Raw genomic sequence first — 22,128 nt, forward strand, 5'->3', positions numbered from 1 at the left:
GGGCTGCGTTCCTTCTGGCAGCTCTAGAGGCGAATCCTTTCCTTGCCTTTTCCAGCCTCTAGTGGCCGCCTGCTTTCCCGGAGTCGTGGACGCTTCCTCTGTGTCTAAAGCCAGCAGCACAGCACCTTCAAATCTCTCAACTCTGACTCTTCCGCCTCCCTTGTTGACATTTAAAGGACCCTAGCGGACTCCCCTGGCAGTCCGGTGGTTATGACTCCACGCTTCCACTGCAGGGGGCACAGGTTTGATTCCTGGTCGGGGAACTAAGATTCCCCGCGTGGCCAAAAAAAGAAAAAGGAAAAAAGGACCTTGGTGATTATATTGGGCCCCTCTGGATAACCTAGGCTGCTCTCCCCACCTCAGAGTCAGAGAATCAGCAACCTTAATGCCCCCTTGCTGCGTAAGGTAACACAACAGGTTCCAGGCATTAGGATGTGGACATCTGGGGAGGCTATGATGCTGCTACCACACCTCAGTCCGTGTTGGCAGATGATGGTGGGCCTGCAAGCTGAGAGGTCAGACGCACTCTCCTGTTACCAGCTATACAGAGACTCACAATTAGGGAAACAACTAGCTCAATTCATTTTGTTACATCTCAGGCGATATTTAGACTTAAGAGTTGCCTCTGACTTTATTCCCTATTTCTATCCTCGCATCTATCTAAAGCCAGACCATGTACTTTCAACCCCCTTGGTCCCTGAATGGAAGAAAGGGAGATATTTATTGGGGGCATATGTGCCAAACTCTGTACTATTTAGCCTCCCCACAACCTTATAAAATTGATAGGCTTGGTTTTTTAGGGGTTTTTTGTTTGTTTTGGGTTTTTTTGGGGGGTCGTTTTATAGATGAGACTAAGAACCACAAGTGGGTTTTTTTTAGACAATATTTTCGATAGTATTTTTTTAGACAGTATTTATCAACAAATACTGTCTACTATGACCCAGACCTGTGTCAGCTGATCTTTGTTGGGAAACAAAACTGAGTAAAACAGTGGCCTCCTTTGAAGTGTCTGACCTAGTAGGAAGATAGTTCAGTTAACTGGTAATTCCCATGCAGGGTGCACCCTGCTCTAATAGAGGCAGATTGGGGGGCTTTGGGGCCAAGATAGGGGGTTAAGGAGGAACTTCTTGGGAATGCAGTCAGAACTGAGTCTTCTTAGTTAAATAGGAGTTCGGTGATATCAGGGGAATGTACATTCGAACCACAGTGGGATACCACCCCACACCCACATATTGGCAAACCTTTTAAAAGTCTGGCAGGGCTTCCCTGGTGGTGCAGTGGTTAAGAATCCACCTGCCAATGCAGGGGGCACGGGTTCGAGCCCTGGTCCAGGAAGATCCCACCTGCCGCAGAGCAACTAAGCCCGTGCGCCACAACTACTGCAACTGTGCGCCTAGAGCCGCAACAAGAGAAGCCACCGCAATGAAGAGTAGACCTGGTTCACGGCAACTAGAGAAAGCCCACGCGCAGTAACGAAGACCCAATGCAGACAAAAAAAAAAAAAAAGGCACTAATCCCATCATTTCAGGGCCCTCGCCTTATGATCTTATGACCTAATCACCTCCCAAAGGCCTCATCTTCAAATACCTCAATACCAATTTGAGAGTTAGGGCTTCAATATAAATGGTGGAGGTGGCAGGAGAGACACAAACATTCAGTCTATAATAGTGGGTTAAACATTTGATTTAGTAATTTTGGAAAACCAGAAGCCTGCAAGAGGTGGGTCTCCAGTGTATTTGGAGATGTTCCCTTCCTTCCTCCCAGCTCTCCTCACCCTGTCACCCTTTCACCCCAGGCTCATCCCCTCGTGGGTGTTAGGATGGCTGCTGGGGTTTCAGGCATCACATGCTCACAGTTCAGTTGGAAGTTATTAAGCTGGGAGGGCAGGATGGGTTTGGGATGGGAACTAGTTACTCCTTGTCTACAGGTCTGCCTTTTATCAGGATGGAAGCATTCCCTTTATATTTCACTGGCCAGACTTGGGTCATAGGTCATACTCAGGGCAATCACAGGCAAAGGGGCTTAGCCATGATTCCCATCCCCGTTCCCAACTAAATCAGGGGTGGGTTGAGAGGGGATGAGCCCGTTGGATATGCAAACCCTAACACAATGAGCAGGGAAATAAATACTGAACAGGAATCAAATGTCCTAAATGCCTTTATCATCAGCTACTGCCCTGATTTTCACAAGCCGTGATTCAGCTGACAGAAGTTAAATGTTACTGTTAATATAAAGCAAGGGCGGAAGTTCCGAGGGCGGTATCAGAACACTCGGTTGCCCTACAGACGGCTGGGTAAGAACGGAGTGAGGAGGGGTTGTAAAATGTGTGGGATTGCTCGGGGTTGGACACGTCAAGACCAGGGAGGTCCAGGGGGCCTGGGCTTCTCCCACCGCCAAACTTTTCTGGGAAGGAAAACTGAGGGAAAACAAATCACGCTGAGTAGTTGAATTTCCCTGAACTTTTTTTTTTTTAACCCTGCATCTCTAATGTCAGTATGATAGTTTCCCGAGCAGAGCACGTTCTTTCTGCATAATCCATTGGTGGATTTCGACCCCCAGTGGCTGAGGACGTGCCCGGTCGCCCGGGCCCTACCTCGCCGGCTCGCGGGCCGGGCGCCCAGGTGGGGTTCGGGCGGGGCGGCGGGGGGGGGACCCGGCTCCCGGCCGCGCGCCGCCCTCCCCGCCCCCCACCCCACGCGCGAGGCCTTGTGGGTAACGCGGGGCGCCAGGTGACAGCTAATGGCGGCGGCCGCCTGAGTCGGGCGGGCGGCAGATTGGGGCCGCCAGAGGCGCGCGGCTGGACCTTCCGGGGCGCCACTCCCCTCCCGACGGCGGCTTCCCCGCGGCAGAGGGTTCAGCGCGCCATGGACAGGCCGGCGGCGGCGGCGGCGGCGGCGGCGGCGGCGGGGGGCGGCGAGGGCGGCGGGGGCCTGGGCCCGGGGCCGGCGGGCGGCAGGAGGCCCCCTCGGGTCATGGGGGCCCCCGCCGCCGGCTCCCGGCAGCCCAGCGTGGAGACCCTGGACAGGTAAGCGGGGCCCGGCCGCCGCGGCCTTCCGGTCCCCGATTCCCGAGGGCCCCGCGCGAGGCCCGGCTGCCCCTTCCCCGCGCGCCGGGCCGAGGCCAAGATGGGGCGTCCCCCTCCCGCGTCCCCTCCGGAGCCCCGGGAACCCCCGCCTGGTCCCCGGGGCCCGCACCTGGCTCACTTCCGCCTCGCGCCGAAGCTCCCCGCACCCCGAGGGGCTTCACAGCTGTCAAACCGTGTCCCAGGCCGCCTCCTACTGCACCTTGGAGCCACCTCGGCAGCCCTTGCCCCGGCCACGAATCGTTTGGGAGGAAATTTCACCCCGGCGCCCCTTTTTAGCGTGCCCTTGCCTCGTGTGGTCTGAAGACCAAAATCCCGCCGCCGCTGCTTGCGGTCTTTGATGCTGGGGTTGGTAGGGGCAGTTGGAGGGCGGCACCCCGTGGGTGTCGGGCTGGCGCAGATAGAGGCAAAGATACCCTCATTTGAAAAGCTGGGATGGAAAACTTCCAAACTGCTCCCTATTCGAGAACACATCATCGTTTACTTTCAGTTCTTCACACTTTGAAGGAACCGGTTCATTGTTTTCACAAACACGTAAGGCTACTGCTTCTTAGGCAGTCCGAGAACTAAGATGAATCAGTTAGAAGCACAAACCGACCAGATCCAACTGGGAGGGCCACCCTGACACTCGGGACAAGGGGTGGGTGATCCCATAGCCTGGAATATGCAGCTTTTCCACATCTTGGCCATTTCGCTGACGCTAAAGTGCAATTAGGCGAGACATACTGTTGTAACGCCACTGGGTCAGTTTCAGATGCTGGTTCCTGCCTCTTAGTCACACCCCTGAGCTGAACTTTTGGGAGTTTCCAAAGGCAGAGGAACAACAAGAAACATTCCCTTTGTTTCTACCTCAGTGTAATTACAATGTATTTTAATGAAATAGTTACCCAAGTCGTCAGCTTCACTGAAAACTAATCACAGCCAAGACAGTACGTGCACTGGACAGGGTTTCACTCATCTGCAGATACTCTGCAGTGTATGAGGGCTTGGAGAGTCAGAGAATAATGCCCGACGGCTTTTGCTCTCTGGCTTACCATCGAGTGGAGGATACAAACAAACCAGCCATTGAAATCAAGTGTGATAAGTGCCAGGGTGGAGGTGCGCTTGGAAGTGCTCTGGATGTGGTGTGCGTGGGAATCATCTGAGAAGCTTTTTAAGAACTCCAGGTGGCCAGACCCCAGTCCTGAGGCTTCTGATTTAGGAGGTTTGGGTGAGGCCCAGGAGTGAGAATTTTTCAAAAAGACTCCGCAGCCTCAGTTGTGATCCACTGCACTGCGGTATACGGAGGTGGGATATTCGCTTCAGTTTTTAGTGGCGGGACGGGGGCAGGGGACGCTTTTTGGCCACAGGAGTGGAACGTGCAGCCATGTGGGCTGGATGCTGGATGTGGGGAACTGATAATAGAGAAGACTTGCGGGAAGGCAGGAGTTAGATCCTGAAGGGGCCCGTGTTCCTTCCAAGGAATTGTGCCCTTGTCTTCTGGGCCGATGCTTCTCTGCTCAGTTCTGTATAACCTGAGTCAGGATCACCTCCAGTGCTTGATTGAAATGCAGACTCTTGGATCCCACCCTAAATCTAATCCACCATCTCCTGGGTAGAGCCTGAAATTCTGCATTTTTAATAACCACCTTAGCTATAAGTAGGGTGGGCTTTGTGGTCTCTTTGGCACCAGATGGTACAGGGTACTGGTCGAGCCAGTGTAATTATCAGTAGCATCCTTCTGCAACTCACAATAGTGTCTTGGTTTGGATGAGAAATTATATGGTCACCCTAGTTATGGGGGGCACAAAAGGATTTCTATCAGGGAAGCTACAGGATGGGGTAGGCATTTGAGAACAATTGCTGTGCAGTAGTGTTGTGAATGGACTGCAGGTGGGCCGTCTCACTGAGTTGGGTTAAGTTGGTTGTGGAAATGCTAATCTCTCAGTCATTTATTCTGCAGATATGAGTGCCTGCTCTGTGTCCGGCACTGTGTTAGGCTTGAGGATACAGAAGGGAACACACACACACAAATCCCCGCCCTCTTGGAGCATCTTTTTAGTGCGAGAGAGAGACAAAAGAACACGTCAAATGTGTTCTGTGTTAGGTGCTGGGGGAGAAAAGTCAGCTGGGAGCGGGTAGGAAGTGGTGGGGCTGTGCACTCTGGGGAGTGGTTGGAATTTTGTGCCGGGTGGTCAGGGAGAGCCTAGTTGAGAAAGGTGGCCTTTGAGTCACACCCCAGAAGAGGTGAGGGGCCTACTCATGCACATATCCAGGTGGCAGCACAGGCCTGCGCTCCCTGAGGCGGGAGGGGGAGCCAAGGGTTCAAGAGTCAGCCAGGAGACCAGTGTCACCAGCAGGGAGGGAGCTAGGGAGACAGCAGTAGAGGACAAGCTCAGAGAGGTCACAGGGGCGGATGGTGTGGATTTCAGGATGCTCTCCATGGCTGCTGTGTGGACAACGCACCGGAAGGGGAAGGAGTAGAATCAGAGTCTAGCAGGTGGGAGGCTGTCGCAGGTATCAAGGCAAGAGAGGATGGTGGCTGCGACCGGAGCCGTGGGCTGGAGGAAGGGAGAAGTGATCCGATTCAAGCTATCATTTGAAGAAAATCTGCAGGGTAGAGCCAGTAGGGTTTGTGAAGATTGGTTGTCGGGTAGGAGAGAAGAAGAATCAAGGACAATCCCAATGTCTTCGGCTTGCGGAAAACGATGTTGCTGAGATGGAGAAGCCTCTATGTGGAGCGGGGTTAGGAAGTTAGCAGGCTCTCAGCCCTGGTTGTAACAGTAATGAGATGTCAGTTGGATTTCCCAGAGCGGATGTCAAAGAGGCAGTTGGTTTATTTAAGCCTGGAGTTCAGGGGTGGTGTCTGGGCTGGAGTCACCAGCATAGAGGTGGGGCTTAAATTCATAAGGTGGGAGAACACCGACAGATGATGGGCGTGTGGAAAAGGTAATTGGAATAGGGATGGGCAAGGTGCATTCTTACGATATTTAGCAGATAGGAGTGATGAGACTCGGTGAGCATTCAGATGTGAGAGCCAAGTGGGGAGTGGGCTCCAAGGTAAACCCCAGCTTTGGGCCCTGGGGCCCCTGGATGAGGCTGTGCCTTTCCCTGACTTAGGAGACGTGAGGGCTGGAGGAGCAGTTTGCAGGCTGGGCGGCTGATGCTGGTCTAGACCCGTGGAGCCGGCAGGGTCTCTGGGACCGACTAGTGGAGCTGTCTCATGGGATCCTCGGCGTCCAGATCGGGGGAGTCCGGGCTGGAGAAACAAAGCTGGGAGCTCCCAGACTGCAAGTGATTGTTGCCACCAGGAGTGTGGAGGGAGACTGCACTGACTAAAGAGCAGAGAGGGGAGAGGAGACGTGGCCTTCCTCCTCAGTCCCGTCGTTGTGACCGGCTCTGGTTCACGTTCTTCTTTTAAGAGACCCCCAGAGTAGACCCTGGCTCTGCAGCTGTGGCTCAGCCGTGGACCGTGGGCCCTCCCCTCTCTTCTGAATATCGTACTTCTCTTAATGCTGATGGAGCTGTGGGCCTGTGATAGGATGTGGCTCGCTCAAGGTCACGGAGCTAGCTGGTGACAGAAACAGGACCCGGAGCCAGGCCTCCTGTCTACCAGCCCACCGTGCCACACTGTTTATAACTCTGTTGACCAGGATGCTTCTGGTTGCAGGTACCAAAAACACAAATCATTCTAGCTCCAGCCAAAAAGGAAGTGTGTTGGCTCCCATCACTGCTGCAGCCAGGGTGAAAGATGGCCGCAGGCACATTCAGAGCCAGAGTTGCAAACAGTGTGGATGAGGCTTCCCATCTCTGTTTTCTTCATGTCTTACTCTCTATCTCTGTGGGTTCCTCGAGGTGGTGGATGTGGAGAGTGGCCTCCGCCAGTGCTGGGGGCGGGTCTACACAGCTCCGGGTCCAAGAGGAAAGCTTGGGGTCACTCCCCTCCAAGTGGAGCAGAATCCTATGAAATGCGGAGGGGCAGCTCCCTACCGTGGAGAGAAGGGTCCTCATTAGAAGGAAGGGGAACGGAAGCTAGAGGATAACAGCAGCCCCCTCCAACCCACCCCGTCCGCGGTGGGTGAACAGGTGGGTTCCTGCTGTTAGATTTGTGCTCAGGCCCAGGTGCTGGCAGAGGAAAAGGCAGCTTGGCAAGAAAAGTATGGGAGAACCGGACAATAAAGGTGCCTTAGCATTTAAGAGGAAACTAATATCCCTCCCTTTCCCCTCCTTCTTCCTCTTAGTTATTAATTGTGGTAAATAGAGTCTTGGTGTATGACAGGAATGTCTGCCCATCCAGCGAATGTTTGGACTTATATTTTCGGCCCCACAGATAACTACTATAGGCTGTCCTGGTCAGAGAATGCAATTTAGGTCGCTCGTAGAGCACATCAGATGTCTTTATTTCACTAGTTACGTTATTTCACACACTGCCTAGGGATTCCAGGTTTTTTTAATCCTTCCAGTACACGAGTGTGGATTTAATTAGTGATGAGATTTTCAAAGGTCTGGAACACTGTTTACAGTGAAAGCCACCTGCAAGGTAAACTTTCATAAGTATCTTTTGCCCTTTTACTTGATTTCTTCAGTGCTTTCATGAGTTGAGAGAGGAGCCTGGCCTCTGGAGGCAATTTTTAATTCCCTCAGTGCTTACTTTGCTTACGTGGTCCTTTAAGTCAGATGAGCACAGCCCGACCACTTACCAGCTGTGTGACCTTAGTCAAACGCTAGAGCCTTAGTTTTCTCCTCTGTAAGGTGGGTCACTGTGAGGCTCGGGTGAGGCTGTGTGCAGAAATGTGTTGAACATTTGAGAGCAGCACACAAGCGCGAGATGCCATTTTCTCTGCGTCCTTGTGTTCTCGTATAAGGCAGTGGCTAGCATCTGTAGCGCTGGCCTCTGTTTTGCCCTGTGGTTCGGTGAGTTGGTCGCCGTTGGTGGTACCATATCCTGGAAGGACAGCCCCACCACTTTCTGATGGGCCATGTCGCCACTGCACCTCAATTTTCTCATCCCAGAAACCTGTTGGCTCGTCCCCGTTCTGCCTTCTTATCACATGTGGTTGTCAGGCTCTGATATCATAATGGACTGGAAAAGCCTTTTGTAAGTTGTCAGAGCACTTACAGAAATGTAAGGCGGCATTATTACTACACACAGGACTTTTCTAGTCTGTTCTTTTTAAAATCATACAATCAGCTTTGCTCCATTAAGAGTCACTTTGATTCACTTGAAATTACATCGTTTTCTAGATTTAAAACCACCAGCATGAAAGTGATAGCATTTTTGAAAAGCATATGCTGTAAGATAAATATTTCACTTTAGAATTAATTTTCTACTTACATTAAGAATATTCACTCTATATAATTGTAATTGAGTGATATTTTATTAAATGCTAGAAAATAACATATTTAACTGTCTGAGGTCTAGAATCTTAACCTTAAAATAAATTGGTTGATTCATTTCAAATCAACCTGGAACCTAATCTTACTTCCTAGTGGTCAGTCGATATTTCAGTTCTTACATTAAATGTAAAGGTAACTAAATAGTCTAATTAAAGTTCATTCTTTAAAAAAAGAAATGTACATATATCCCTAGTCAGTGCTCAGTTTTCTCACTCAGAGGCTATGTCTTAAAATATTTTAATTGCACTATTTCTTTTAGTCCTACAGGATCACATGTTGAATGGTGTAAACAGCTTATAGCTGCTACAATTTCTAGTCAGATTTCAGGTTCAGTGACATCAGAAAATGTATCCAGAGATTACAAGGTAAGCGGAATTGAGTCCTTAATTCATTTTCAATATCCTAAGTAGCCAAGAAGCATTGCAGTTTTAATTCGAGTGAGACTTTGGCCCCTTGAATGCTCACCGGCCATTTGCTTGGGAACAAGGGTGAAAGATTCTCTGTTGTTAGAGTTCTGAACTTTAGAAGAGACATTTTTACCAGGATCTAGTATATGTGATCATAGTTTTATAATTGAGAGGAAAAGCTGACTTTCAATTATGATCATTCTTTTAAAACTCCAGATCCATTTTATTATATATTATATTTTTAGATTTGATTATAATAAATGCCTATATTTTCTTTATTAGTATTCTGAATTTCAGAAAATATCTGATAGATAGTATTTCCCTAACTTCACAATTTGTTTCTGTATTTATGTACTACCTATGGGTTTTCAGCATTAATATGTGATACTAGAATGCAAAAAAACTTGCAAAATCTCAAGAATGTTGTATGGGCAGCCTCATTTTTTAGTCCTTATTGAATTGAGAAATCTCTTCTTGTTTATTTTAAAAGTTGGATTCCCTGCTTATTCTAAAGTTAAGAGTGATAAGCTCCTTGTCAGCAGAGACTGGGGCTCTTTTTCTCACCACTGCTCCCCCAGCACGATCCTGGAACGTAACAGGTGCTCAATAAATTCTTGTTGAATCAATTAACAAATAAAACGCTTGCGTGCTCCATCTTTGTTAAGGCTAAAGACTAACTTTGTTTTAATGTCAAGAAACTATTAACAGGTACATTAAGTGAAACCATGTCTACATTTCAGTAGTACAGTTTACTTGAATTGAGGATTCAGTTTATTATAGTCATTTTTGCCCACTAGTAAGAGAGAATAGATTTTCACAGGTATGTATGAATGACATTTTAGTATCCTGTCCTACCCTAGGTCAATGGCTCTTAAAATCATAGTCCTTGCCAGGCATCAAATCTTACGAAGAGTTCAAGAGCTACGATAACGATCTTAAGTCATTCTTAATAGCTGTCCGTGTTGAAGGGCTCTAGCCTCACTTCCTCTTTAGCCGTCCTGTAACAAGTGCAGAAACTGACTCCAGAGGCTGTGTAATTGAGATTTGGCTATGGTGCTGGACTTGCTTCGTCCAAGCCATTGGATGCTGTTGCTTATGCCTCCCAGAGGAAAGCATGGCTGGAGAGGAACAGAAGTTGGATAGTATGGCCAGCCAGAAGAGTGGCAGTATAGTTCTTGATAGTTTTCTCTGCTATCTGGTTTTCATGTTTGCCCACGTAGGAGGAGCTGGGGCTCCTGTTCCTCAGAACCTGACTGGGCAAAACGTGACTGCTGTTTCCAGGTGGCAGAAGCGTTTGCTGCATCACCTGTGCCTGAGCGGCTGATCACTGGGCAGCTGCCGACCCCACTGGTCCCAGGCGCCCTCTTGCCCCACGTTAGCGGAGAAACTGCCCTACTGAGTGGAGAGGCTCAAGGACCCATATTGGCAGAGAATAGCTCTTAGACCTCGGATTGATTTTCTTTATGGACAATTATGTGTTAACTGTAAGGTTTTCATTATGGTTGAATAGTTGTTAGTGCTGTGTGGGTTCTAGAAAAGGATGGTGACTGTGTGCATAGCTGTCTAACCTCTACATTAATAGATCAGACTGAATCTATGCTTTAACATGAAGCAACTAAGGTTTTTAAAAAAAATTTTTAGTTTATTTACGAATTTTGTATAGCAGAATTAGCTCGTGTTGGAATGGTTTAACAGATGGTATTCAGAGAAAAAGAAGGCTTTTCTATATTTTGTAAATTGAATTTTAAGTACCTACATCAGATCATTGCTAAAGCTTTAGATGAATTATTGTAAGAGAGCATTTTTTAATCATTGTCTTTGTTAGATTCGCCCTGTAACCAAGTCTGCAAATTTGATGTTAAATTTATAATTCAGTTGTTATGTTTTCTTCAAGGAGAGAGTTCTTTTAAATAATAAAAGAATAAAATGTTTCTAAACCACAGATAATTTTACATGCTATGTATAAAGTAGTTCTTAGAATCAGGGTAACCAGCGTGGGCCTTTGGGACACCTTTTGCATGGGAGCCATGCATGGGGTTTACCCTGAAGGTCCAGATACAATTCCTTGAGGATTTAATGTGCAGTCATCCGTTGATAATATTTGAAATTATATATTGTGCAAATATCTTATTTGAAATACACACTCAATTTGGGGGTTAATTTATTATAGGTTAAACTCAGCGTCAGTAATGAAATGGGAACAGATGTTTCTGTGGAGCAGAGCGCTTGCACCTCGATTTGGAGCGCTGTGTTCTCAGTTGTAGGCTGCGGCAGCATCCTCATCAGCCCTCTAGCACGTGCAGCACTCTATGGTTTTGTAATACTCTTTTGACATATCATCCATTTACTTCTTAAAACAACCCAGTAAGATGGCTTTTATTATAATCATCATTTAACAGATGAGGAAAGCAAGGCTCAGAGAGCTTAAGTGACTTGCTTAGTATCATGCAGTTAGACTTGGGGTTTGAACCCAAGTCATCCTATTGAAAAGCTAGAGTGATTTTTAAAATTTTGTACTGCCTACCTGTTCACTGTTTTTCAAAATGTGGCCCTTGGGTGTTCCCGCACCAGCACTCCCTGGGGTGCCTGCAGAAATGCAGCTTCCATGGTCCCCGTCCCCTCAGTGAATCAGAATCTCTGAAGGCGGGGAACAGTGTGTCTCATGCATTTCTTTCTTTCTTTTTTTTTTTTTTGATGGTGTTTTGTTACTTATTTTTACAAGATTGGGATTATATCCTACACATTATTGTTAAATTTGCTTTTTTAAAATTGGAGTGTAATTGTTTTACAATGTTGTGTTGGTTTCTGCTGTACAATGAAGTGAATCAGCTATGTGTATACATATATTCCCTCCCTCTTGGACCTCCCTCCCACCCCCGACCCCATCCTGCCCATCTAGGTCATCACAGAGCACCGAGCTGAGCTCCCTGTGCTATACCACAGATTTCCATTAGCTACCTGTTTTACACGTGGTAGTGTATTTATGTTAAACCTAATCTCCCAATTCATCCCCTTCCACCCCTGTGTCCACACGTCCATTCTCTACATCTGCGTCTCTATTCCTGCCCTGGAAATAGGTTCATCTGTACCTTTTTTCTAGATTCCACATATATGCGTTAATATACAATATTTGTTTTTCTCTTTCTGACTTACTTCACTCTGTATGACAGACTCTAGGTCCATCCACATCTCTACAGATGACCCAATTTTGTTCCTTTTTATGGCTGAGTAATATTCCATTGTACATATGTACCACATTTTCTTTATCCATTCATCTGTTGATGGACATTTAGGTTGTTTCCATGTCCCGGCTATTGTAAATAGTGCTGCAATGAACATTGGGGTACATGTGTCTTTTTGAATTATGGTTTTCTCAGGGTATATGCCCAGTAGTAGGATTGCTGGGTCATATGCTAGTTCTATTTTTGCTTTTTTAAGGAACCTCCATACTGTTCTCCACAGTGGCTGTATCACTTTACATTCCTACCAACAGTGTAAGAGGGTTCCCTTTTTTCCACACCCTCTCCAGCATTTATCGTTTGTAGATTTTTTGAAGATGGCCATTCTGACTGGTGTGAGGTAGATACCTCATTGTAGTTTTGATTTGCATTTCTCTAATAATTAGTGATGTTGAGCATCTTTTCACATGCTTCTTGGCCATCTGTATGTCTTCTTTGGAGAAATGTCTCTTTAGGTCTTCCATCCTCATGTATTTCATTCATTCATTCATTTAATTTATTTTATTTTATTTCATTTTTGGCTGTGTCGGGTCTTAGTTGCAGCCCGTGGGATCTTTGTTGCGGCATGTGGGATCCTCCACTGTGGTACACAGGCTCCTCATTGCAGCATGTGGGTTCCAGAGCCCGTGGGCTCTGTAGTTATGGCACATGGACTCTCTAGTTGTGGCCTGCATGCTCAGTTGTTGCAGCGGGTGGGCTTAGTTGCCCCGCAGCATGTCGGATCTTAGTTCCCCGACCAGGGATCAAACCTGCGTCCCCTGCATTGGAAGGCAGACTCTTAACCACTGGACCACCAGGGAAGTCCCTATTTATTTCGTACAATAAATTGTAAAAAGTTCAGCTTCCCTAGGTTTGTATCTGTTGAAATTGGTGATGAGACCATACATTTCTGGTACATTCCCACAAACCTGAATAATTAGCAACTCATGTTAGATTTTAGAGTACAATTGTTTTATTATTTACCCATGTCATAAATTGACAGTTAGCTTAGAGTCAGATCACCCAAGGTGTGGTAAGAATATCACTGTCATCACGTGAGATGAGTTTAGGTGATATGCCCATGGACATGTTTTAACAGTTATGTAATTATTTTAATGTGTAGTAGGAAACCTGGCACATCAGACTTGTGATTTAATGGGTATTATTGCTTAAAGCCAGGCGAAACATGAAAAAAGGAGTGGATTCAAAGTCAACATAAAGGGTTTCCCTGGTGGCGCAGTGGTTGAAAATCTGCCTGCCAGTGCAGGGGACACGGGTTCGAGCCCTGGTCCAGGAAGATCCCACATGCCACGGAGCAAGTAAGCCCACACACCGCAACGAAGAGTAGCCCCCGCTCGCCGCAACCAGAGAAAAGCCTGCGCACAGCAACGAAGACCCAACGCAGCCAAAAATAAATTTAAAATAAATAAATAAAGTCAACATAAAGATAAATACTAATATTAGTACAGGTGATATGCATATAGCAAACCAGACTTGTAGAGGTGTTATATAAGATAACAGAAGTTTGGAAAACATTGTCCCTGTTGAAAGAGTAGATAGCTATTATGTGGATTATGGATTAACTAAATTAATAAATGTATGCCTTAATGCCAAGTCATCCTGAAGATTTACCTGATAATTAAGACTACTAGAAGAAATGTAATAAAATGTTTTGTTTGCCCACCCCCCTACTACTAACTCAGTTGCTTCCATTTTTAACGGGCTAAGAAAGAGTACAAATCTCTCTCTTGAATTTGTCAAAACATTTAAGAACAAGATCTGAATGTAATGTTCCAAAGATTAGATGAAAAAATACAGTTATAACTTGTAATGAAACATTTTTAGGAACTGCTAGCAGAAGTGACACAGTTGATCAGCTTCCATTGTTTGCAAAGCAGAACTAGGCCAAGAAGAGGGAACATGGTGTAGTACAGACGGTACTGGTTAGCTTTGTGACCTTGTATAACCTCTGAGTGTCTGTTTCCTTTTGTGTAAGGTTAAGAGAATTTGGATTAGATTTGAAGTCTCTAAATTCCTTTCTTTCTAGAACATTCTTCAATTCTGTTTTGTCCAAAAGGATTTGATTCTGGCCAGCCTTCAGGAAATTAGGACACTATAGTTTTAATGTGATCATACTCTTTCCTCTGGCTCCAACATCGTCGTCATCATCATCATCATCATCACCATCACCATCACCATCACCACCACCACCACCACCACCCCTCTGTCCCTCTCCTCCTGTTTCTCCTACTCTCATCCCTGCACACACATTAGCTAGGTCTCTTCCATAAACATTCTGAAGAAAAAGGAGAAAATGGAGAGAGTCCTATACTAAATTTAATCATTTAATAGGTTAGTACAGTGATTAAACTCTGGATCCTAAACAAAAGTTTCCAGAAGATCTTTGGAGGGAAGTGGGATGCAGTGTGTGGGAAAGGCTTCATTATGCTTGAGCTTGGTCTTAGTTAATACTTCTTAAATTGAGTACTAGTCTAGAAGGAGGGAAGCTTGAGCACGATCTTTTCGAATCCATGACCATAGTCCACTGTTAATAGCTTGGCCTCGTGATCTGTTTATTAAATCAGAGTTTGCAAACACAGATGTCTACAGGGTATAGCTAACAAGCTAAACAGACATGGCTGTGGAGAACTGGAGACTGCAGCATGTCCCCCTAAAAACAATTAAATTACAAAAACAACCCTGCTATTGCCTGTTGGAGCAATAGGCCTCCAGTTTGTAACCACTGTAATGTCAAAGTACTATCCTATGTCTCAGGATTACTTGTGGAGTAGAATTATTTCTTAAAAATATCAAGATTCGGGCTTCTGCTTCTGGAAAGATGGAGCAGATGTACTTTTTTCTTATTTTTCACTCTCAGTACAAATAAAAACCCTGGACATTATCTATAAAATAGACGTAAGAATGCCTTGAAAGGTAGAGAGAAGAAGGCAGACGGGTTAGGGACCTTAGCACCTAAGGAACGACAGGGTGGTGCTATCCCTGGGTTATGTTTTTGCCATATATAACCCAGACTTGTTGCTGAAGAAGCCAGCAACCCAGAAATGCCAACGGGTACAGACAAGAAAAGCCTAGTCTCTCTAGCCAAAGGACAGGAAGGGGGCAGCCGAGTAGAAAGAAAACTTTTAGACACTAACCACTGTGCTCCGGCCCCACACCCACCCCGCCAGCAAGGCCAAGCGGGGAGGCTAGATTCCACTGTTGCGAGGCTGTAGCGAGGCACAGTGACCCCTGCAACTGTGGTGTCGGAGGCCTGGTGGAGAGTCAGGACTTTCACTACCGCCCACTGCAAGGAGGCCACACCTCCACTGTGGTTACAGTGGTATCAGTCATGAGCACTCCTGCCACTGCCAGCTGGGCAGGTATGGGCGGAAGCCTAACTGGGAGCTAGAGCTCTCACCCCGACCCAGAAGTAACTAGGAGACCCCTGTCCTTGGATGGCAGCGTTGGCCAAGAGGGGAACCTGGACTCGTACCCACACCTGGCTGTAATGAGGTAGTGCTCACCGCCCCTCTTCTCCTGGAGCAGTGGCAGAGAAAGCAGCTGCAACAGGAGGGTTACATAAGACCCACACTCTATAGTATTCAAAATGGCCAGATTTCCACTGAAAGTCACTCATCATACCAAGAGCCAGAAAGATCTCAAACTGAATGAAAAAAGAGAATCAGTAGATGCCAAAACCGAGATGACACGTTAGAATTACGTGAAAAAGGTTTTAAAGAAGCCATCATAAAACTGCTTCAATAAACAATTACAGATATGCTTGAAACAATGAAGACGTGGAAAGTGAGAGACAAGAAACAGGAAAGTTTCAGTAAGAAAATATGAGATAAGAACCAAATGGAAATTTAAAAAGTGAAAAATATGATAAAGAAACAAAAAACGAAACTAAACAAACAAAACCACCAAACCCTCAGTGGATGGGTTCAACAGCAGAATAGAGAGGTCAGAGAAAAGAATTGGCTAACTCTTAAGGGAATTACACTGAGTAGGAAATGCCACTCCCAAGAGATCACATACTGTATGATTTCATTTGTGTAACAGTCTTCAAATGACAAAATTAGAGAAATAGAGAACAGATTAGTGATTGCCAGGGGCTAAGAAGGGGAGGGGCTGGGAGGGAAGTGGATGTGGCTATAAAAGGGCAACATTAGGTGGTGAGGAAATTGTTCTGCATCTTGGCTGTGTCAGTGTCCGGGTCCTTGTTCCGGTATTGTTCTATAGTTTTATAGTATGCCACCATCGGGGAAATTTGGTGACATGGTACACTGTACATGGAATCTCTTATTCTCACAACCACTTGTGAATCAAGTTATCTCAAAATTAGAAATTTAATTTTTAAAAAGTCAAGAGTTTTACAGACTGCTCAACGACTCTATATTGCATGTAGAATAAATTTTGATTAATATTTCTAACAACTCATGATATATCAGAAGTATTATTTAAATGGAGCATATAGTTATGCAAATAAAGATGTTAGAAACTGGTTAGTGAAAAGGGTATCAGCAATTATCCTGTACTAGTTCAATTGCAAGTATGCTCATCCCTTTTGTACATGGCAGTTGGGGCCAGCATGCTTCATTGAACAGCTCATTGGTCACATTTCCTGGAGGGCTTTAGAGAAAGAGAATGATTGCTTCAGGCTAGGGTTTGACAAGAGTCAGGCCAGGTTCAGGTGTGGCTTGTTTCCCAAAGACCAGGGTTGTATTTGGATGACTGGTTGAGATTTGTATTGGCCTGTCCTTGGCCTCTGGCTGCAGCCGGTGGTGAGGAATAAGTTGCGCAGACTCTTGCTTACTGAGGCTCCTGCAGCAAGTGGAGCCATCTCCTGACCCAGCAGGTCAAACTCTTTAACTCATTTCGTAGTGGTCTGATTGCTAAAGCAGAATTACTTTATAGACTTTATGCCTAAAACAGAGAACAGTGGTGTTTTTACTCCACTATTACAATCTTTTCATGAAAAGAAGCTTCTTAGAGGCATAAGCTCAAAGATAACTCATTTATAAAAAAAAAACAAAAAACTGATATTTATTTCACTTAGAATCATATGGTTTATCAAAAAGATCATAAAATTTGAAGTCGGGGCACTTTGCCTTGAGTCCAGCCCTGTACCTGACTAGCTGCCCAACAAGTTGCTTACCTTGCTGAGCCTCAAGTGTCCTCATCTGTATAGTGGGTGTTACAGCAGAGGTTTAATGTATTAAAAAGGGCAGCATATGTACGAAATGCATACAGTGCTCATTTACTGTATGCTGTTACTCTATGAAAATGTATATGATATGTAAAAATGACTACAAGAGGAGTGTATTGTAATTGCTGAACACCAGTCCACTTCCATAAATGTGATGTGAGCACCTAACACGCACAGGAGTGGGGCTGGGCTGGGCTGTCTGGAATTCATAGAAAAGAGACTCCAAAAAATACAGTACAGGGCATTCTGGGCATTAAGCCTTGCGGGTATTCGTCAGCCTCCTCAGAAAGGGAACAGGTTTAGGTGGGGCTGTATGGAGATTAAGAGCGTGGGCACTAAAACCAGTCAGCTTGGGTTTGAATCCCCACCCTCTTAGAACACTTGTGACACCAGATGTGTGGGTTTTGCCCCCACACTGGCGAATTCTCCAGAACCAGCTGAGTGTTCTACAATTCAATTTGATTCTGATACTAACCAGAGTTAGTGCAGACCCCACAGGTCAAGGGCTCAGTCCCACAGAAGTTCTCACTTCAGATGCCAGTTTCAAGTAGTGGGTACCCAGGTTACTCACAACTTCTGCTTAGCTTGGCTACAAATCGGGGCTTCCCACAAGTCTCTCCCTGAGTCCGATCATTTGCTAGGAAAACTGACAGAACTCAGGTAAACACTGAGGTTTACCAGTTCATTGTATAATAAAGAATATAAAGAATGATACAGCCTGTGCGGCTGTCTGAGTTCTCGAGGGCTGTCAGCACTGGAGGCCGATTTGCCCCCCACCAAGTTTAGGTTGGGGAGATGTTTTCTGAAGTCTTCCAATGAAGCTTAAATGACTCCTAAGGTTTGAGGGCTGGTCAGGACCTCGCAGCCATTCGTGGACTCGTTTCCTTTTGTACGTGTAGAAACTGAGGCCAAGTGCAGGCACACGGAGGCCCCGAGTCTGCCAGTGAGAGCTGGCCCCAGGCCGCCTGACTTCAAACCACCGCTCTCTGGCTTCGATCAGATTCAGATTCAAGAAAAAGGAAATGAGCCTCTCTGTGCACCCGAAATGGCTTATTTCAGGAGAGATGAAAACTATAAAGCAGAAACACATGGGTATCAACTCAGGTGACCTCCATTGACCTTTCCGGCCTCCGACCAAGAGTAGCGGGGACTTACATACAGCAGGTGAAGAACTGTGTGGGTGGCAAAGGGGACCATCATCCTGCCCCTTTCCTTTTGATTTAGTTTCTCCTTCCAGTAGCAAAAGGCGTGTTGACAGCAGTATATCTCCTACATTTAAGGCCCAGTTATGCTGCTTGTGAATGCTGCTTTCTAGTTGTCAATTGTTACTATCACTTTATAGACAAAACTTTACAAAATTAATTGCAGTTACAGAACAAAAGTGAAAATAATAACCTGTTGGAGCAGAGGTTTGGAGGGAGCAAGGAGAAGCGAGGGAAGAGGTCGTGGTATTGCTTTCTTCATCCACCCTTGAGGGAGCTAAGAGAAAGCAGATGAACGTTTGAAGGCTTTAGTTACTGTGGGCTAATTACAGTGGTGCTAGGCTGAGGCGGTGTAGTAGACTCTCTGGGTGTAAGTACTTGCTCTGAAACCTTGAACTTGGCCAGATTACTTAACTGTGCCTTGGTTTTCTCATAAAAAAATGGGGCCAATAATAATTTTTATCTCACAAGGTTGTTCTGAGAATGAAACGAGTTAGTATAGACAAGGTTCTTAGAAGAGTGCCACCAAACAATTATTTCATGAGCTTTTTTTATAATGATGCAGCTGCTGCAGAAGGACAGCGATAAAAAACTAAAGATTACAATTTCAATCAGCAGACATTGGGAAGAGGGAGGGAGTAGTTTGAGAAAGCATATTTTCTTTTTTTTTTTGCAGTACGCGGGCCTCCCACTGCCGTGGCCTCTCCCGTTGCGGAGCACAGGCTCCGGACGCGCAGGCCCAGCGGCCATGGCTCACGGGCCCAGCCGCTCCGCGGCACGTGGGATCTTCCCAGACCGGGGCACGAACCCGTGTCCCCTGCATCGGCAGGCGGACTCCCAACCACTGCGCCACCAGGGAAGCCTAAGAAAGCGTATTTTGTCATCTAGCTAGGTCACTAGGTACTGTTTAAAGCTGAGAAGTCAAGAAGTAGTGGTGTAAGCATACTCCTAGGTTATGGAGGCAACCCTCAGAATTAAAAAAGAAATCTCGCTAAACGTGGTTATCACTGACAAATGAAGCTTGGGAGGGGAGACTATTTTGACCTTTTATTATCATGTATGTCCCATTTTGAGTTTTTTATGAAAATAAGCATGCATTTTATTTATTTTGTACTAACTTTCCTGTTGTAATTAACAAATGATAAACTTCACATATTTAAAGTATACAGATTGATAAGTTTTGATAGGTGCCCACTTGTGAAACAAGCACCACAATTAAGATGATAAACATACTCATCACCACCACCCCCTCAAAAAAAAAAGCTAGGTTTAAGCTTCTTAGTCTAAGTAGTCTATATTAAGGAACTTCTGGGCTTTAATTCCCTTTGAGCTACAGCATCCCTTAATTCAGATACCTTTTTTACTTCAAAGAGTATTTTCTTTTAATGGTAACAGTGATGAACTCTATATTCTCGTATTCATGTGATCTTCGTATCTTTCCTGAGTAAAACCTGTAAAGCTAATAAGAACCTACAGTGATTTTTTTTTTTAAAAAAGTGATCTGTTTTCCATAGAACCTCCAGTGTTTATCGTATGTAACAATGATCAGATTTCAGACTCGAGAGTGGGGAACAGATGATTCATGTCTTCCTCAGACCGTTAGCACTATTCGCTTTTCAAAAGTTCCATCCCTTCTCTGGGCTGTTTCCCCGAACGCTCATGCTGCACGTTCAAGTAGGAGTCACAGGAATAACCTCTCTAAAATCAGTGTCCGGATTTAGTAAAGCTTGGCTTTCCTTGCCCGGAGACTGCCCTCCCCGGCCCTCCCCGGCCCCTCCCCTCCCTGCCAGCTACCCTTTCCTGGGCTGGCGCAAGGAACGGGCACCTTCTCCCTGTGGGGCGGCCGCATCGGGAAGTTTAATTCTGGAGTCCCAAGTGCGAATTGGAAATAGAATTCCTATAGAAACCAGATTAAGATTTGTGCTTAACTAGGCTTTATGATCCCATTAACGCTGTGGCTGAGCTGTGCTCTGCGCCAGCTGTGGGCGCTTTTGTGGTTTCTTGGTTCGGTTTTGTTTTGTTTCTGTGGGCTGGTTTGGGAGCAGAACCGCCTTTTTATATCATTGTTTCTATGCGGAAAATGCGTTCAGTATTCCAAACAGACACACAAATGAATTTTTCACACACGGCCTGTTCACACTGTCTTGTAATAGCCCTTGACAGAAGGGGTTTGTGTTTAAAATAATGTCATTTGTCTTAGCCTAAGGGCACTAAGTTTCTCCAAGTCATAGACTTGCCTGCAAACTATAGGACAAACGTGTTAGGATTGATTGGATATCAAATGGAACTTAGAGGGCAAATGTGTTAGGATCGATCTGCTCGGTTTTATTTGGAGTATTATGATGTTTCTTAGGGCATGGGCTGGCGAACTTAATGGCCTCTTTCACAGGTCAGTAGTGGCGTGTCCGTGATGCTGATGTTCTGTGTTTTAACTGACAGGTTCTCAGGAGGCCTGATATAAGGGTAAGGACATTGGGCTTTCAGCACATGGGCCTCCTCCTTGTGTGTTTCTGTGCTTTATCGAACGCTTAGTCTATTTAGCGTTCTTTGCCTTCTCACTGATTTTATGAGTCACTCAGATCAGTTTGCTCTGCTGTGTCATAGCTTTCAGTGTTCACTAGAAATGCTTTATTTGTTACAGTGTTTCTATGTGCGGAAAAAGCCGATGTGTGTGAGGGCAGGATGCTAAAATTGTTACCACTGTGCAATACTGACTTCTGTTGTGTTACATGAATTCTGACCAAATGGGTATTCATGGCACCGGGTTTATAAGGCTAGGCCTATAGAGTCCTCTTAATTTAACCTCGTTTGTCATGTAGTTCATGCTGAAGTATTTAATAACAACAACAAGAACAACAACAAAGTGGTCAGTTGTCCTCCTTCCTGAGTAGGAGATCTAAGTAAGATTTCAAGTCTTGATTACAAGATCAAGTAAGATTTCCTGTTTGCATGCTGAATCCCAAAAGCAGAAGTGCTAATCTTGAAGATAAATTTAGCAAAATCAGCCCCATTTAGTATTTCTTAAAATATAGAGGTAGCTGTTACAGCTAGTAGATTATAGTTTATAGTTTCCTCATGATTTTCCTTCCCTTTATTTCAGAATATTCATAAAGCAAGACAAAGATTGGTAATGTGCATGCATTTAAACCTGAGTATCAGATGTTGAAAATTAACCTATTTCCATTAAACGAAAACAATGTGGATTTTGACAGAATCATTTCATGACTTCAGTTTTAAAGTTTTAATCTTATTGAAGCCAATGAAGTAGTACAAAAATAAGCAGGTTAAATCAAATTATTGTTATTCTAGTTGGTTTTTCTCTGTTTAATTTTGTTTTTATCATGTTTTCTTTTGCTCATGGGAATCATTTTCTTTCACTGATTCACATTGTTAAATATTAGTGTTTGGCTTTACACTTGCATGGACTTTGAAATGCTGTGGGTTTTTTTTGTTGTTGTTGTTGTTGTTTAGTCATTCATTCATCTGTTTTTAAAATTTTTGTCAAAGAATGATTCCGTTTTCTTTGTCTTTAAAAAAAGAATGTAAATTTAAAAAACCTGGCTGCATTTAAAAAATTGTCCTGCTCTGAAGGGTAGCAGTACCAACTGTGTACTAAATTCAGTCTGATGATAAA

General features: G+C 45.3%; 1 protein-coding gene across 6 annotated transcripts in view; it reads left to right on the forward strand.

Annotated features, from left to right (window-relative positions):
* The first annotated feature begins 2,341 nt into the window (after positions 1-2,341).
* MTMR1 (myotubularin related protein 1) overlaps positions 2,342-22,128 on the forward strand; it is a 78,348-nt gene continuing 58,561 nt past the window's right edge. Inside the window, exons 1-4 of one of the 6 annotated variants that reach the window (XM_079911653.1) lie at positions 2,342-3,025; positions 8,718-8,823; positions 20,934-20,957; positions 21,595-21,621. In XM_079911653.1, coding sequence (XP_079767779.1) covers positions 2,865-3,025; positions 8,718-8,823; positions 20,934-20,957; positions 21,595-21,621 — 318 coding nt within the window. In that variant the 5' untranslated portion in view covers positions 2,342-2,864. The remainder of the gene's footprint in view (positions 3,026-8,717; positions 8,824-20,933; positions 20,958-21,594; positions 21,622-22,128) is intronic. The other 5 variants (XM_079911649.1, XM_079911648.1, XM_079911650.1 and 2 more) reach the window with 5 other exon arrangements.

The sequence above is a fragment of the Stenella coeruleoalba genome, assembly GCF_951394435.1.
Source record: "Stenella coeruleoalba genome assembly, chromosome: X".
NCBI classification, from domain to species: Eukaryota; Metazoa; Chordata; class Mammalia; order Artiodactyla; family Delphinidae; genus Stenella; species Stenella coeruleoalba.